The sequence below is a fragment of the Cyrtonyx montezumae genome, unplaced genomic scaffold (assembly GCF_038088225.1).
Source record: "Cyrtonyx montezumae isolate F1298 unplaced genomic scaffold, pur_monq_1.0 scaffold_1, whole genome shotgun sequence".
In the NCBI taxonomy this organism is placed as follows: Eukaryota; Metazoa; Chordata; class Aves; order Galliformes; family Odontophoridae; genus Cyrtonyx; species Cyrtonyx montezumae.
The window spans coordinates 2265225-2282561 of record NW_027071825.1 but is presented as its reverse complement, the minus strand read 5'-3'; the positions used below and the strand labels follow the sequence as shown (position 1 = coordinate 2282561).

General features: G+C 44.7%; 1 protein-coding gene across 5 annotated transcripts in view; it reads right to left on the bottom strand.

Moving 5' to 3' along the window:
* DOCK7 (dedicator of cytokinesis 7) overlaps positions 1-17337 on the bottom strand; it is an 86861-nt gene that overhangs the window by 66541 nt on the left and 2983 nt on the right. For all 5 annotated transcript variants that reach the window (XM_065737813.1, XM_065737820.1, XM_065737829.1 and 2 more), the window contains exons 2-4: positions 12871-12976; positions 1301-1476; positions 1053-1121 (exon numbers count right to left, since the gene is read on the bottom strand). In XM_065737813.1, coding sequence (XP_065593885.1) covers positions 1053-1121; positions 1301-1476; positions 12871-12976 — 351 coding nt within the window. The remainder of the gene's footprint in view (positions 1-1052; positions 1122-1300; positions 1477-12870; positions 12977-17337) is intronic.

Below are 17337 nucleotides of genomic sequence, written 5' to 3'. Positions count from 1 at the left end.
TGCCTTTAGCTGCATGCCTTCCTCAACATAGACCCTATCTGCACAGGACAGAAAGCTTTACTGTTTCCAACTAAACCGGGGTAGGAAACACAGCCAAGTATCAGAGGTGCCACTAGAAGTCGCTGAGAAGCTGCAAGGTGTGCTTGCTGAGTGGGCTGCACTGCCCAAGCCTACTGTGCAGTCCAGACTCTGCCCACAATGGCAGGGAGTTAATAAAACATCCTCTCTCAAGTTTCCATTTTTTTTTTTTCTTCTGTAGGAGATTACAAACCACATTTTTATTAGGTCATCTTAGCACTGCAAAGCATATCTTCAGCATCCTCTGGAGCGGTGCTTCGGACAACATTAAACCAGTGAATTGTAGCAACTGCCACAAGGGCAGAGCTGTAGCTGTAGTCAAGTCATTTTTAGGTGATGCACATCACATGGATCACTTACTCCTAGACAGTAGTTTTGAAGTCATCAGACCTTCAATCATTTGAGAGAGTATGTTCGAAGTAAAGCTACTCAGAAACTTTCCAGATAATTTGTATAAATTAGTGCTTAATCTCTATAAAGCTAGCTCGTTAGGTAGAGACTGTGATAGTTTAACACTAACAGACATTTGTTTAAACTGTGTTCTTTCCCAAAGTCTCGTTGTGAACAATGAATGAATGTGTAAACCTTACATCTTTACAAAATAACTGCAACTTCTAGAAAGAACTAAGAACATACGAAAGAAAGCAAATGCTGACAGTAAGCTTAATTCTCTAAGGTAGTCTTACATTCCCTGCTTTCTCTATATTTTAAAGGAGCTGCAGCTGATGAAAATGGCCTAGATTTTCAAAAATGCCCTAAGGGGTTCTGATGTCTATAAGATCTAATTTTCAAAACAGAAAGAATTATTTCAGCTGAACACAAAACATCAGTTCAACTCAGCGAGGCAACTAAAAACCAAAGCACAGGAAAGCAGTAGCCAGGAAAACCATTTTTGAGTTTCCTCATACCAGCTAGTCATCCTGAAAAAAAAAAGAAATATGAAATCAAGCTGACAAATGTCACAGGGAACTCACTTTCTGTTCACAATTGCCCAGTCTTCCGTGTAACTCCTCACACAGTCCCTCACGTGAGGGTCCATCTCACTGTTAAAAGAATAAAGAACAATATCTTTAAAGTGATGCATAGGACACTGTTTTTTTGAACATGCAGATTTTCACTTCAGGAAAAGTGAAAGACAAGAATTCCAGGCTTCACCCGTGCAGGTATTCAACTGATGAACAACCACTTTCCTTGGGCAAGGTGCTCCCCTGTCACCTCCTACCTCTCTTCAGGAACAGCTGACACGAGCGTTCGGCATTCTCGGGGGGTGTACACAACCTCGATGTCATCGGGAGGAAACTCAAGCAAGTCTCTCAAGGGGCCAGACTCAACAGCAATGGGGTGTGTGATGAGGTAGTCCTCCAAATCAACCGGCTCCACTGCTTCTGTGAGTGGCACCTGTGGAAAGGCAAGCAATGGAAGGGTCTTAAAACATGGAGAAAGAAAACAAACCATATGTGAACTACTTTGTTTTCTAAACCAACATTTTGGTCTTGTTGTGAAAACTTGATCTAACATCAGCTTATACCTATTCATCAGTTTGCTTCTAAATCAGGTATTATACTTGACTTGCCTTGTAAGTGACTTTGGATTTTTAATTCCCATGCTGCTGGCCTGATCACAAAAGGCTTCATCCTGATTCAGCATGTAAAAAACACCAAACCCCCTCACACTTTGGCACACCCTGCAGACAGGAATTCAAAGCATGGGCTGATTTACCAGCACCACATGAAGCCACAGAGCCCTGAAGACTAAAGCCACTTTAAACTAAGTGGCTTTTCCAGGGAACTTTCTCTGCACACTGAACCACCTCTTCTCCAGATACTGGGGACCTTTGGGGCCCAAATTACTTAGCCCTCAGCTGAAGTGACACCGCTCTAAGCAACGCATATCCTTAAAAAGCAACTTCTGAGGGCACGAAGCTTTCCCACAGAGCACAATGACTGAGCAACCACTGATGGGACCCTTTTTCCCCCACCTTCACTTTAGAAATGGAGCAGAAGTATGGAATTAGTAGAATTTCTGGGAAAAAAAAACCCTCAAGTTTTAACTGTTTTTTGGTCACAGCAAAAGTCACAGCAAGAATGTGTCACTGCTCTTTCCCACATTGCGGTCGACATGTCATCACCTCAAACTACTTGTTTTTTATACGTGGATAGACCGGCTGTGCTCGGCACTGGAGAACTGACAAAGCTTACTGCACAGTGTCACAGTACACTGTTGTGGAACTGCTACAAGTCCACGCTTTTTTCAGGATAGCTGCTGTATTAAGGCAGATGGGGGCACACAGGGCTGCACAGCCCATGCCCCATCAATGCTCCGGGCACCTCTGAGCCCTTCATACACCTCAGCATTACACCCAAGGTTAACACTTCCCAATTTTCCACTTTGTCTCTTCAGATAACTATTGTACCATAAAGATGTAAACAAACATAAAAGTCAAACCCAGAAGCCTGTATTAGACTCGCCATCTGTGCAGCCAGAAATACTGTCTAGCACCTGAGTAAACAGGCCAAACATAAATTCATGGCTATGAAGAGGAACTACTTCGCGTCAGACTATTGGCAGATAAAAGGCAAGCACATTATTTTAAGCCTTAGATATTTGTGGGGGCAGAAGTGATGAAAGAGCAGGAGGAAATAAGGACTAAGAAGTGCACACCAAAAGGCAAGCAAACCCAAATGGCATCGCAGCCTTTGAGCTCAGCCACCTCTCCCATCTCTCACACTCCTGCATCTCTCTGAAGCCCCGGATGAAGATGAGGCCAAGAAGAAAACCAGCACACAATGGGCTATTTTTGTGTCATCTGCAACCTCGCCAAAGCCTCAGCCACTAGAAATTTTTCAACAAATCCATCAGATCCAGCGGGCAGTGAAGGAATTGGATGAGTTCAGATGAAGAGCAGGTTATCCAGTCTCACCACCCTGGCCTCATTGCTGATGGAGGAGCAGAACTTGTTGTATCTCATCCCCAGCCCCTGCCTGCCTCCACACAGCATCCAGGAAAACAACAAGGTGCTCGGCAGCAGTCAGCCACAGCCTATGAGGACTGTGATGTTTCTTAGTTTACATGACTTTGATCTTTAACCTCGTGCACCATCCTCACACACAGCTCATCTCCAGACCATCGCAACAATAGCACGTCCCACTGTCAGCCAGGAATAAGGAGGTTTAGAAATCTCTGCTGCAGAAACGTGGGGAACATCTGAAGAGATATAACGCCGTCCTCTTCCACAGCACTGAGTGTTGGTGGGTGAGAGCGAGCAGCATCCTGCTAGAGGCACACAACCTTCCCACTGCTGCCAGGAAATGCCTTTTCCACTCCCCCTGACAGCTCCTAGGAAGTAGCAGAGGTGCTTCCTCCACATATGGAGATTGTTTTTCATTTCAGTCAAGTATCTGCAATGGGGCAGCCCACCTACCGACCCAGGAACAAAACCCAGCAGGGGAATGCTGGAGTGCTGCCATTAAGGAACTGCTGACAAGGTGCCTGTTTCTACCAAGGAGCAATTAGGAAGGCCCTCCAGAAACCAAAGGTGTGCAGGGGCTCTGACCATGTCCCCAGATAGGGCTAGGGGATGGTTTAAACTAATAGCAAATGCACACCAAGAAAAGCCTACTCTCAGCATCGCGATTACTGCTCTTACAGAAAATACTCATCTATTTTGTACAACCCATAATGGAAGATATATATAATTTTGGACAGTCTTTAAAGTAATTCCTCGACACAGTTTCTGCTCAGTCTTGATCCTAGGGCCAGACACTGCCACCTCATGAAGCAAGGGCACTTCTGAGGCAATTGAAATGAACAGGGCTACACAGGGAAAAGGGGGACACAGCATGAATAAGAGGGGCACAGCCTGTTCCCTCAACAACAGAACTACCAAAACAACATACCACTGAACTGACAGTACAGAAGAAATCCACCAGGACACCCATTTTTTAAGCAATCCAATCATCCTGAATCAAACACCTCTTGAAAGTAATGATTCTGCATATATCCGAGCTCTGACCACAGACCCATGCTCAGTCAGCTCAACCAAGTCACTACCTTTATTGATTTGGCTTATACAAACTATTTAATGCATGTATTCCATAGGTGCATCCGCACTGCTGCAGTTATGATCTCAGAAGTTGCATTACAAAACCCTATTTCACAGGTTTATAACTCTCCTGGAACAGGGACAGTCAAGCTTTCTTCTTTAAGGCTGTGTTATTCTTCACTGTTATATCCTCTTAAAAGCCTGAAAATAAAATTTCGTTTCTTATCGACTTTGTCCTTTTCTAGACAGTAAACACAGTATTTTGCTGTAGTTTTAGTGCACCACTAGCCAAAATGTGTCTCCCTCCTATTTATTTCCTTTTTTGAGCACCTGTATCATCATCATCAGTTACAGAAGAAGCATCTGCACAAATCTGGCAACAGGGGCATGAACCTCTGCTACAGGACAAGGTACAGCTCCCTGGAGACAGCACAAACTCTAACTTACTTCAACCAAGCAGCTCACCCATGAGCTGTAGGGGCAAAGGGCTGACACAGGAGGAATGCAGCACATAAGGCACCACACTGCAACGCCCACAGCCTGTCCTACCCCAGCAAGGAAGCAAAACTAGAAAGCAAAGGGCAGAGCCACACTGCAGTGTTGGCCTTGTACAACTGGCAGGGATGGGGTCAGCTGCAGCAGGTACATATGGAGGGAGCGAAGCAATCAAAAATGTGCAGGATAAGACAATTCTGGGGACAGCAGGGATGCCTCACTACCACAGCCACGAACAGGCAGTGGGGATGTTCTCCATAGATGCACTTTTCCATCAGGCTTAAGGAATGACCAAAGAAGGATTTAATTAGGATAGCATTTCATTACCCATCATTATGCACCCTTGTCTGAACAACGTCCTGCTCCAGTTTGCTTCCTTAACAAAGCAATTCATTAATCTAAGCTGGTATCTACAATACGAAGGCAGTAAAGAGAAGCCCAGTAAGGGATCACAGCAGCAAAGAAGGCAGGAAAAGGGATAGTTATTATCTCCATCTCACACATACTGACTTTAAATACAGAGAACATCCAGTGTAGGTCACTGCTGCGTGACCCGACATCCACAGTCATTCTGACTTTTGCCTATGGGACTTTAATCTGTCCTCTCCCTTCACAAGAAGCTATGCAGAGAGAATATTCCTAGATCTATGTGAAAGTTTGTTGTCTAACTCAGATGCAGTACAGAGCACCACAAGCACTCCTGAGGGACACATGCCCTAAGCAACACAGATCCAAGCTAGGATTTTGCAGACTTCCCTCTAGCACAGGTCAGAACAGCTATGAAAATCGCCATTTCCTTCTCATTTCCTCCTCCCTCCCCTCTCAAGATGCTGATTCCCTTCCCAGCAGCTTTTTAAATGTTTATGGCACGATGGCTTGGCAGGATGCATCTAGCACACAGGGATTTGAACCCCCATTCCCCATGTCCCAGTCTGAGACCAAATTTCCTTTTATCTGAAATGAGATGCCTAATTCCCAAAGGCAGAGATTCACTCTTTGTGTTTGTTTTTGAGGACTGCAGTACAACTTGGGGCCTTGCCTCCTGTGTGGGAGTAAACCTCTCTGTGCAGCCATGATAAGGGACCTTGAAAAATTAACCTTGCAGAACTCCTCATCAGGAGGATCAGGAAGGATCTTGAATGTTATTTTTAATTGGCAGCGAGGCATTTTTTCAAAATCTGGGTGGTATTTCTTGCCAATTTTGAAAGTAGGACAAAGTTCCATCTTAACTTCAATACCACCTTAAATATTAAACAATTTCTAATGTGCTAAAACTGTAACAGATTGCACTCAAGCTTCAAATTCTAAATTAATACCAACCTCCCACCCACTGCCTCCCTGGGCGAAATCTTGGAAGGACAGAAGAAACAGATTAGCATTTCAAAGCTGAGCCCCAGCCTTCTCTCAGCTATTGCTGGGTCTGCAGGGCACCCCGCCACGTCCTTCCCAGGCAGCAGGAAGGCAGATGGCCTGTCCTCATGGCAGCCATCCTCACAGGGACGCTGGGATCTCAGAGAGCTGCAGGAGTCAGCACATCTGGTGGTCCACAGGGAGGACTCAGCGTTCAATTATCTTCTTTCACCTTAGTGCTTACTCCAGGAATGGTCATCACAGGATCAAAAAATCAAGAAGGTCCATACATTCCATTTCGTACTCCCGATGACTGGTCAGCACAGAGAGCTCCTGCGTTTAAATTCCTGATTGCATTTATAATATATGGAGCTATTCAGAGGAAATAGGTGGCAACCTCTGCTTTTGATCAACCTCAGCCAGCTACCAATGCTCAACATGGACAACACCTCCTGAACCACAAAGTGCAGTCATCACCTCCACACACATGCACGCTGCTGCTGGAATGTAGTTTCTTCTCTCCTGCTTTGCTCTAGCTCTCAGTATTACTTTTGCACGATGTTTTGGAAGATGAAAATACTACAGAGAACAGATAATAAAAGTCCTTCATTTCAAACTGTAAACATATTCCTCCTGCTAAAGCAAAAACTCATTTGGTCCAACAGATGAAGCATATTCTTCAAATAAAGAGTCTCTCCATCCTTCTCAAGACACAGGCCTGGGATAGAAACTCTCTTGAAAAAAGAAAATCATTTTATTTGATAATGTGTTTGAAAAAGTGACCTTTGTGTAAAACAATATATCTTCGCTAAGGAAATGTACAGAGTGATATTCAAGCACATTCCTGTAAATCAAGAATTAGCTGTCCTCTGTGCAAAGGAAAATATTATCTATTAAACTCCCTGAAAAGTTTCCATAAACATTTTGTAAGCAAAAATTTCTATAAGCATTTCAGTTTTTGATTATTTTACAGGCGTGACCTGTAACGTGTCAAATTCATAGAACACCACGAAGTTGGAAATGGGAAAAGATCTAATACTTCTAAGAACATCTGTTTGAAGATGACCTCACATACAGCAGCTAACACCCAGTCACAAAGTCAGTGAGAGGTTTTGTGTACAAACAGAACTAGTTTATTTGCTGTTATAACTGGCTGTTATTGCAAGGAGCCACCTGGATATAGAATCATTAATCAGAAACTCACTAGTTATCTGAGAATACTAAAGCAATTTCTAACAAAACACAGAAAGACACAAGTTATGCCTTCAAGGATGAGTAAGAAGAATACTCTTTGATGACTCAGTCATGTAATTTCACCACAAGAAACTTCAAAACCAGAAAGACTTTGATATAGGAAACACGGGTGCTGAGCTGAGAGTGATTTGAAGAGACGGCGACCCTCTGATTAACTGCACTGAAACCGAGTGCCGAAACTGAGACAAAGGAAACATCAAAGCTCTCTACTGTTAAAGAGATTAAAAAAAATCAAACAGCCTGACCAGAAAAATCACAGCTTCCCACTTTCAGCAGAAACAATACATCAGAGCAGCGGAGATGGATTCCCTCCACACCCCCAGGGTTTGCAGGGTGTGCAAACTGAGCTGTGGCAGCCATGAGCGAGCATGTGCTTCTGCATGGAGAGAACCCAGCTCCATCACATCTCAATTATCAGTGGGCTGTTCATCCATGGATTAAGCACTCAGCACCAGGAAGCAGCAGCTTTCAGCCCTCCATCGCCTGCTGGGGCCCTGGCAGCACCTGTAGGAAGGGCTCCGCAAGCAGACCAACATGGAACTAAACAGGAAAAATTCCACTCTAATTCTAATGCAATATTAAGAATGCTTTTGAGATGGAGGGTATTATCAGCATTTCCACAGAACATCTTTTCTCTGTTAAGATCTGTTATCTCTGCCAACATATAAACTGTTTAAATCACTGCAGACAAATGCGACTCATCAGCTGTTCAGTGATTCCCAGACTCACCAACCTCATGTATAAAAAGCTCAATCTCTGCAGCAGGACTCTACTGATTTTATAACTCTGAGCACACTAAAGAAAGCACCCACACCACAGCAGAGTCAACTGTGAGCAGCTCCTGATGGGAGGAGGAGGGGAAGAGGATGTGGATGCCTCTCCCATCCTCCTCTGGCTGATGAGGACAGACCATCCAGGCAGGCAGGACACAACCTCCAGGAAATACATATAATGGGAGTCACTATTAAGCCTTAATCAGATTTGAGAGAGCATTAAGACTTGGCTCGTTCTCCTTTTCATTTTAGTAATTTTGGTGATAAAATTACTTGGCTCTGAACACTTTGAAACGCCCTTTTCTATCCTACATAGGGTACTGTCAAGTTCCCCCTTTCAGTGTTTTCCATTTATTTGCATAAATTATCATTTATTCTTCTTTTAAATGATGCTAAAATAAACAATGGAAATATACAAAGGAATCTATATGCTCTTATTTAATAATTAGATAGTATCTTTGAGCGCACAATACCAAAGCGTGACATCCAATAAACCCAAGACAAAGCTTCAATTAGCCCTAATAATGCCCATCAACCCAGCAGTGCTTTACAAAGATATGCAAATCTCAACACCTTTATTTTACATGAAGAAAATGGAGCACTGAAAGCAGAATGTGGTCAGATCACATCATGTCTGAGAAAGCAGACCCTTTCACTCCCAAACTAATTATCACCTCTGATAACAGCGCTCCCTCTCATAGCAGTGTTCAGCTATGCAATAGCATATGTTAACGGATAGGAAATATCACCCCTAATCCTTTTTACAGCTGTCCTTTTTATGTAAGGTGATCTTCATCTTCTGTTTAAAACACATCTTGAAGGACGCTTTTCTTTGTATGACAAATTTATTTCTCTTGGGGGAAAAAAAAGTCAAGCACTGGACAAGCACCAAAACTATTTCAACATCTTTGGCACTCCAAAGTAATCCAGGTCATTATATAACTTGAAAACAATAAATATCAGTAGGCACAAAAGTCATAGAATATAGAATAAGACAGAGAAGTCACCAGACTACAGATCAGGAAATGAAGGGAAGTCAGTATCAAGTGGTTATTTTCTGTCCTTTGGCAACATCGCCTGCTCTCACTAAGGGCCCACAAGTATGGGAAAAAAACTGATACAAACCTGAACTCTGCTTTTCTGAAGCCAAACGGGCACAAGAGGCAGCCAGTCAGGCCAGCCACACACATCAGGCTGCAGAGAAACCTCTGAGTCACTTCAGAAGCACTAATGGCAATGCTCAACAACATGGCTTCATCCAGGTATGGTGCTCTGCCATACCACAGTGTTTGGCAGCAACTACAGGGTCAGCAGACAGTTAATGAGCACAGCACTAGGAGATGCTCAACAGAAAAAGAAAAAAAAACTCAAATAGAAAAGAAAGTGGTTAGTCACGAGGCATTACAACAGTGCATAGTAAACAGTCCAGTTCATCAAATAAACAAAGTAAATGCCCCGTGCTGCTGGGAATTCTCTGAGAGGATGTGAGAGAGAGCTCTGGAGGATTCAACCCCATCGGTCACTCTGAAGCAGCTGTCCAGTGGGAGCAGAAGTGCAGACTCCCATCAGGGAGCACCAAACCTCTTGATGCACCAAGGCGAGAGCACAGCTCATGGTGTGCAGCCCCAAACCCAACGGCAAGGTGCAAACACATGCTCTATTTACCAGTGGATTTAGAGAGACTTGCAAATGTAGCCTCAAAAAACAAAAGCTCCTTCATCTCACTAGGACCCTACTGGCTCCTATTTCTCAGCAACAAACTGTCAGTGCCTTCTGTTCTGGACTTCAAAAATAAAAGCTCGGTGCTGCAAAGGCTGCACCCTGTGAAGCGTGCCATCCAGCATGACAGGGCACACAGGAAAGGCCTCTGATGGCTTATGGGCCTGTATTTGTGGTTTGAGGAACACACCATCAAAATCAGCTGCTCCTGAAGTGGCAGAAGGGCGGAAGTTGACAATAATAAACCACAAGTGCTTGTACAGTCAGTTGAAAGCTGCGCCTTCTCCCTCCCCAGCATCACCAGATACAAAATTAGAAACAGTTCTGGCAGCTTTTTGGCTGTTGCTCATGCAGCAGAAGGGAAGAGACTTGCTAAAATTCAGCTGCCAGATTTTGCACTTCTCATGGGTTCAAACACATGCAAATGTGTCGAGTGCAAGAAGTTCCTGCCCCGGTTTCAGCCACTGAGAAGCAAGGGCCCAGCCACACTCAGCACTGAGGCTGTTCTTTCACAAAAGCATACACTTCTGCTAAAGGATGTGTACATCAGACCAGATATCATGAGACTCAGAGCTGTTCCCAGAAGCAGCTGTTGTTGGCAGCAGACAACAAAGGATCAGTGCTGTGACCTCCTCTGGATCCTAACTAGCTGTGTAAACGTGTGATGAGCAAGATGTACTGGATAGGAGAGAGCTTTATCATCACAAGTCCTCCAGGTCCACACTGCACACTCAGCAGTACGACTTGCTGCCATTGTGGAGATAATCACATGGAACTAAATTGCAGAATATGTAAACCCACACTGCAAATCCTACTCCAGGCTTTCACACCAGCACTGCTACACTGCACTGCCATGCAGATTCAGGGACTTTCATTTCTGCACCTTAACAATATTATGACAGGTAAACTTTTGAACTTCTCCACAGCAAACAGCTATTCCAATTCAAAGAAGTCATGTTTTCTCTCTGTTACCAAACAGAACAGACAGGAACAGTAGATTCTGAGAGATGCTTAAGGGAGAAAAACTAACCCCAAATTCCTCTGCCATATGATGCAGCCTCAGGACAGACTCATGACTTGCCTAACACAGACTATCTCCTATAAACCATCACTCCACGTTAATCACCCTTCTGAAAGCATCCCTGCTCAGTGCAGAGTTTAGGATGACAAACTTGAAGCTAATCACATCAAGCAACACGCAGTGCACTTTGATGGGAAAGGCTCAGAGCCTGCTTCCAGTTAGCATGACCTTTTCCAGGATTTTAGAGATGCTCACATAGATCTACCAGGAAAAAAAAAACCACACAGGAGCAACAGGATAATGAGATACAAGAAGTGAACACAGAGTTGACAATATTGCGCCCAATGAATCTGAACCTGCATTACAAGTTGCATGTGCAGGTTGACAGCACTGAAGCTTTGAGCACGCACACACAGTATTAGAGAATCCTTAGAGTTGGAAGGGACCTCTGAGGGCCAACTAGTCCAACTCTCCTGCAACAAACAGGGGACCACCCAGCTACATCTGGGTGCCCAGGACCCAATCCAGCCTCACCCTGAAAGTCTCCAGGGACAGGGCATTAGCCACAACACTAAGTAACCTGTCCCAGTGCCTCACCACCCTCACTCTAAAAGACCTTTTCCTTATATGTAACCTAAATCTACCCTCTTTAAGCTTGAAATCATTTCCCCTTGTTCTGTCACAACAGACCCTGCTAAAGAGTCTGTCCCCTTCTTTCCTGTCTGTCCTGTACTGCCCTCTTTATGACAGTAGAACAAAAAAAACCTTAGAAGTAGAAAAAGTGAAAGAAATGATTCATATGGACAACAGGTGATACAACCAACAAAGAATAAGTTATGAAAAATGTGTCTGGCTGGAGAACAACTTGGCAAGGTACAAAGAAGAGATCTTACTTCATGAAAGCAATGAGGAGCACAAAAGCAATTCACCCAACTTGTTCCTCAGTGAAATCATGTGAGACAAGCGAAGCACAAAGGTTTGAGGGATGGCCATCCTTCAAAAGCAGACATCACTCATCAGCTATCCATCGCTGCAGGAAAGTGGGGGCATGACCCCAAGTGCTCCATCCAGTCTGTGCCACTACTAACAGGGTGCCTCCCTGCTACCTAACTACTGAGTGACATTAAAGATGGTACAGAACCACCACATCAGGGCTTTGCATTATCATCCCACACCCCTACAGAGATTGCTACAATAAGGCATTATCCCTGGAGATGCCACTCTCAGAATGCTTCCCTGCTTTGTGCTCAATCAGCAGTAAGGCAGACCAAGCCAGCCCTCTGCTCTCCCAGTACTTACACAGCTGATGTACAGGGAAACAACACAAAATCCAGTTCCCAGCAATTCTAGCAGAGCCATATCTTCTTAAAGATGAACTTTCAGCCTGCAGCAAATCATTCTTTTAAGCTAAGGGTCAACTCAGTTTTCAAGTTCCCACTTGCAATGGTACCAGCTCTAAGGATTCATCTGTGCTCTGTATACAAAACCTGTATCATACTGCATGGGACACAGAGAAACATATGAACTGGAGAAACCATACAGGATGTTACTTCAAAACAAAAGAAGGCCTCCTGAAAACTCAGAATGTGTGTACAGATTAGCAAATTCAGGGCATATTTCCAGTGCTGTCTGATTTACTCTAACCCTCTTTGATGAAAGCAAAATCCTACAGTATTTGTTTTCTAAATTGACAGCTGCAAAAGAAACTGCTATGACCCGGAGCAATACCCAAATCAAAGGAATACTTCCACAATACAGCTCTAGACAAACAAAAAGTTTGTTGAACTCTGGAAGTTTATGCCACCACATTGAATAAATTTGGAACACTACTGAGAGTCCATGAAAGAAAATCTGATTCCAGAGAGGGTGTTCCTGACAACTTGGCCTATATTTCAGCCACTCTTGGAAGTGGACTATAAACATGTCAATAAACATACATTCCTGAGGAGTAATTATATTCAGTCTTTCACAGTAACATTTAAAATATATCTGAAGACAAGATGAGCTTCATAACTGTGGTTCCACTCCTGAGAACGTCGAAGAAGACAAAAACACCATCCCAAAAGAGCATGAGCATGCAAAGTGCTCCTTGCAGAGACTCAGACTTCCCTCTCTTCCACATTCCAAACACTACTTACAGTTGTGTGATGAGAGACGCTGCCTCCAATGTTGAGGTTTTTGAGAAGCTGGGGAGACCCTCCATACTGCCCTGAGATCTGCTTCCTGACTTCAGCCGCCACGGTTCTGAAATGAGACATGGACAACGTTATCTCTGTAAAGGAATTATAGTGAAGAGAATAAATCAAGCATGCAATACTCTGCTGTTGGAATAAAACCAAGCTCTTAGCGTGCTGGCTGGAACAGGAGTGGTACCGGCTGGTGAGAACAAACCATGTATATTAAACTCCTGGAGAAGCACTAAGATCTCGCAAGGCTGCAAACACATGTCCTTAACAGCAAGTATGTGGCAACAAAATACATGACACCGTGCACAAACAAACACCAGAGCTCTCCACATCCCACAGCAGTTCCAGGCTTGGTCACATATCTGCTCCTATACTCTGCTCTCACTTCCAGCCCTTGTCTCCTTTTGGCTTTTCCAGTCATGGCGATGAGGACTGGCAGCCGCCCTCCATGCAGCAGCCAGCCCCTCCAACCCAATCCCAAGCAGAAAATCCATCCCATGTAGGTGGGCTGAAACCACACGTGGGAAATGACCAGCTGGGCCACAACAAAAACATCTTTCCACAGAAGAAAGGTAGTGGTAGGACCACGACACATCACTGTGGTGCAAGGGCTGCTAAAACCCTGCACATAAAGATGGTTAAAGCTTTCCTGAGCAAAACCCGGACCTCAGGCCACTCCTGGCTTAGCGGCAGGGATGGGGGCACGTGGAGGTGACTGATGCTGGTGTTAGAGAAGGAAACTCTGAACGGGAACTGGTTGGGACAACCAAGCCTACCATGTGGAGCAGATGTTTCCTCAGGCTGGACGATGGCAGTAAGATTAGCTAGAGGAAGCATTATTTTGTCTTTTAAAATAGTGGACTGCAGAAGGAAAAAATTATATATATAAAGTTATATATTCTGTCTGCAAGAAGACATTTGCTTCATGTTTGCCTTTATCCACAGGAGACTACGTTTTCACTTCTGGAGGGTGGCTGCTGAAAGCAGAGCAAACAGCTCCTGCAGGGGACAGACAGCATTGAGGGTGCCCTCAGAAGAACCATCTTCTCTGTTCCCACCATGCACATACAGGAACAAAGCACACACGCTGCCAGTATCTACAGGAAAAATGGAATGCATTAAAATGGCCACTTGGCATAGAAAACACAAAGCATCTGCAGCTGATGAGATTTAAAAGCTTGCCCAGGGTTGTAGATGACCTCTGCTTTAAACCTCATCACTTCCTCAGTGCACGTTCTGTGCAGCGCAGCAGATCAGAACCTTCATTTGGCCATGCAACGCAACACTGGAAAAACTAAAAACCTTTCCCCACTTCGTGAGAAATGCACTGTTCCCAGATGGAAAGCACAGCCAGAAGATGAAACTCATCCCCCGCTGCAAGGCCACTGGAAGGTGGTACCCAGCACACCACTCAGCACAGCTCTTCCTAGTTATGGCAGCTCTCCATGAGCCCGATGTGGGGTCGTGGCCTGTGCTCTGTGGTCAGCTCCACGGAGGCTCTTGGTCCTTTTTGCACATGATGGCCCTGTGTTGGTGGGAGTGTGGCCACACTTGGGACGAGCTGGCTGCACACAGACCTCAGGTTCCCCACAAAAGCCTGCAGGACTTCGTACAGCTCACTCCAAACCTGCAGTCTGGTGCAGACTTCTGTACCACTGCATTCACAAGCATATTGAACCACTGCTGGAAAGCATCACGCTTCCAATGCTACATGATAACATTATTTCTATGCCCACTAGAATCTACGCCCCCTAAAACCAACTTAGATTAGAAAATACATTGCACCAAACGCAACCAGAAAAAAAAACAAATAAACCTCAAAATAGTATCCAAACAAACAAAAAAAAATCAATTTGGCAGAAAAGCCAAAACAGCTCCTGCTAATTAAAAGCACAAATAAAATCCTGCCTCCTTAACAGCTACCTCAGAGTCACCACGTCACCTGGGATCCTTAGACAAAGGTTCCAGCTCGTGAAGCCCAGGATCTCCATGTTAAAAGAGTGTCTTTCCCAGTCACTTCCCTTCTGACCTTCTTCACTGGTTAATTATTGTTGTGTGCATGTGGTTTACACAAAAAGAAAAAGACAAAGGAGAGGAAAAAAAAATCCCCTTGGAGTTGGCTTCTAAAGCAAAACACAGCTGGTCATTTTCTAAGCACTCGGGGCTGCTAAGGGAATGAAACCATTTGTTTGCACTTCCATCTTCCTTTATTAGACACAAAAAAACATTTCTGCTTTCATGGAGCTTACTCTACCAAAATCAAAAACCATTCCTTTCAGGTTTTAACTTAAGGAACACAATGGAAATACTAGTTCTTCCCAAGGAAGACCTCCAAAGGACCTTCATAACCCAGCAGCCAGCATAAAAAGGATATGTCAATCGAGGTTATGAGCTTTTCTCCTTTAACACTAAGGGGTGTAACAAATAACAGAAATAGAACAGATGATCTTTGCCCAAAATGGAGCTTAACAATGGGTTTCCACTCTTATTTCTGTTACAACAATCCAATACTAATTTAGCATCACGCCATGGGAGCTGCCATTTTCCCCTTCTCCATACAAATACTCAGTTTTTCTTGTATGCATTTCATAGGCAACATCTTACTTTTTCCAAGCAGTTTGAGGAAGTCTCTCTTCCACAGTCTGCCCATTTCAAGATAGTACTGTAAAACATTTGATTCACCCCTCATGCTCATTACAAAACTGTCACTCCTGACTGCTCTTTGCCTTGTGTGCCACACACAGGTCTGCATTCAGCGAGTATTCACCTCTTGAGAAAGTCAGCCTGGTATAGCAAAGCATCTATGTCAATTCACAGCAAAGCTGCACAGCAAAGCTGCCCATGCTATCTCAGCAGCAGAGAAAATTGTATGTATAGAGTTTACTTTCTAAAGCAAAAGCAGCCATCTGTGTTCAGATAGCTCACATGTGCACAACCACACATCGCTGCGTGCTCCACCACTTTGATCACTGAGCTTGGGTTGGAATTCACAAAGCTGAATGGCACTGGTCAGTTTTCTACCTTGGGCTGCAGGTCAGACAAGCTGTCCGTGTGTGCTCCTCCTGCCAAACAGGCAGCTCCATCCATGCTTATTCTGTGGCATGAGTCAGTGGGTACATGGTACAGCAGATGAGGAGCCCAAGTAAGATGCCAGCACAGGCATGCCCTGCACGCCACCCTCCTGTGAAACCTCAGGACCCACTTCCTTCCTCTGAGTGAAATGGGTTTGATTTACAACTCCATGCAGAGGAAATACTCAACCTGCTTCTGACTGCTGTGGGATAAGTGTGGGCTCTTAACGTAGGAAGATCAACAACGTGTTCCCTTTTTCTTTACCATCAATTCAAGCAGCAAATGTCATCAAAGGGTACCTGGGGTGCTCTTCTGACAGCACCTGAGTGCTAGGGTGGAAAGGGTCACCCCAGGGCTGAGCTCCCAAGATACCTGCCTGTGAAAATCACCACAGGGTCAGACCTTTCAGGAGAGAACAAAGGCACATCTCACACTGAGGACAAACAAGGAAGCCTTGGACAAAGTAAGCTGAGCTGCAGGGATGAGCTATTCTCTTCTTGCTTGCACACAGCAGTCAGGGATTTCCATAAGCTTCCTAGAGCACTGCTGGCTCCAGCATGAGACATCCACAGGGCAGGCAGCGTGACTTTTGGAGAAGAGGAAAAAGCTGTACTGAAGCTTCTGTCAAAAATACTTTCATTTATCTGTGAGGGCATTTTGACAGTGCAAAAGGCATCTGGAAGTGAGAAGAAACTCCCTGAACACCTCCTGCGACCACTACATTTCTGGTGCTGGTGGGAGCCAGTGACAGCTTTGCTATCGCTTTCAGTGGGCGGAGGCTTCACACCATCTCTGTTTACCCCCAGGCAGGGCGAAGACAATTTCAGTCTCCCTAGCACATTGTTCAGGCAAGGCAAAGGGGCTTCAAATGAACACCAACATAAACTGCATCTTACCACCAGTACAAATCACATTCAGAGAGCATGAGGCCCTCCACCAACAGGAGAATGGAGGGTAAGGCAGGTGCATTATTCCAGGTCAGAAGCATCCTGTTCAGCTGTAGGAATGGGACAGAAAGGACAGAACTCATCCAAGCACCTTCCAAACTGGTGGTCCCACTGAAGCAGCAGCTCTGGGCTCCCTATGCAGCCCAGTCACAGGGCAGCTTAAGGGCAATGAGAGGGCATAGACTGGCTACATTCATCTGCCCAAAACTGTATGTTGCATGATGTTTATAAGGAAGAAGGAAGAACTGCCTTATTTGATTTCTGACCAAATCTGCAGAACTTTTCCACCGTCTACCCCTGGAAAGATGAGCTGTACGATACAGCCCACTTAAGTGACCAGGACTGAGGAGCTCAGTACTGACCTTCAGGATACAGGGCCTCCACATCCCATTTCTCTGCC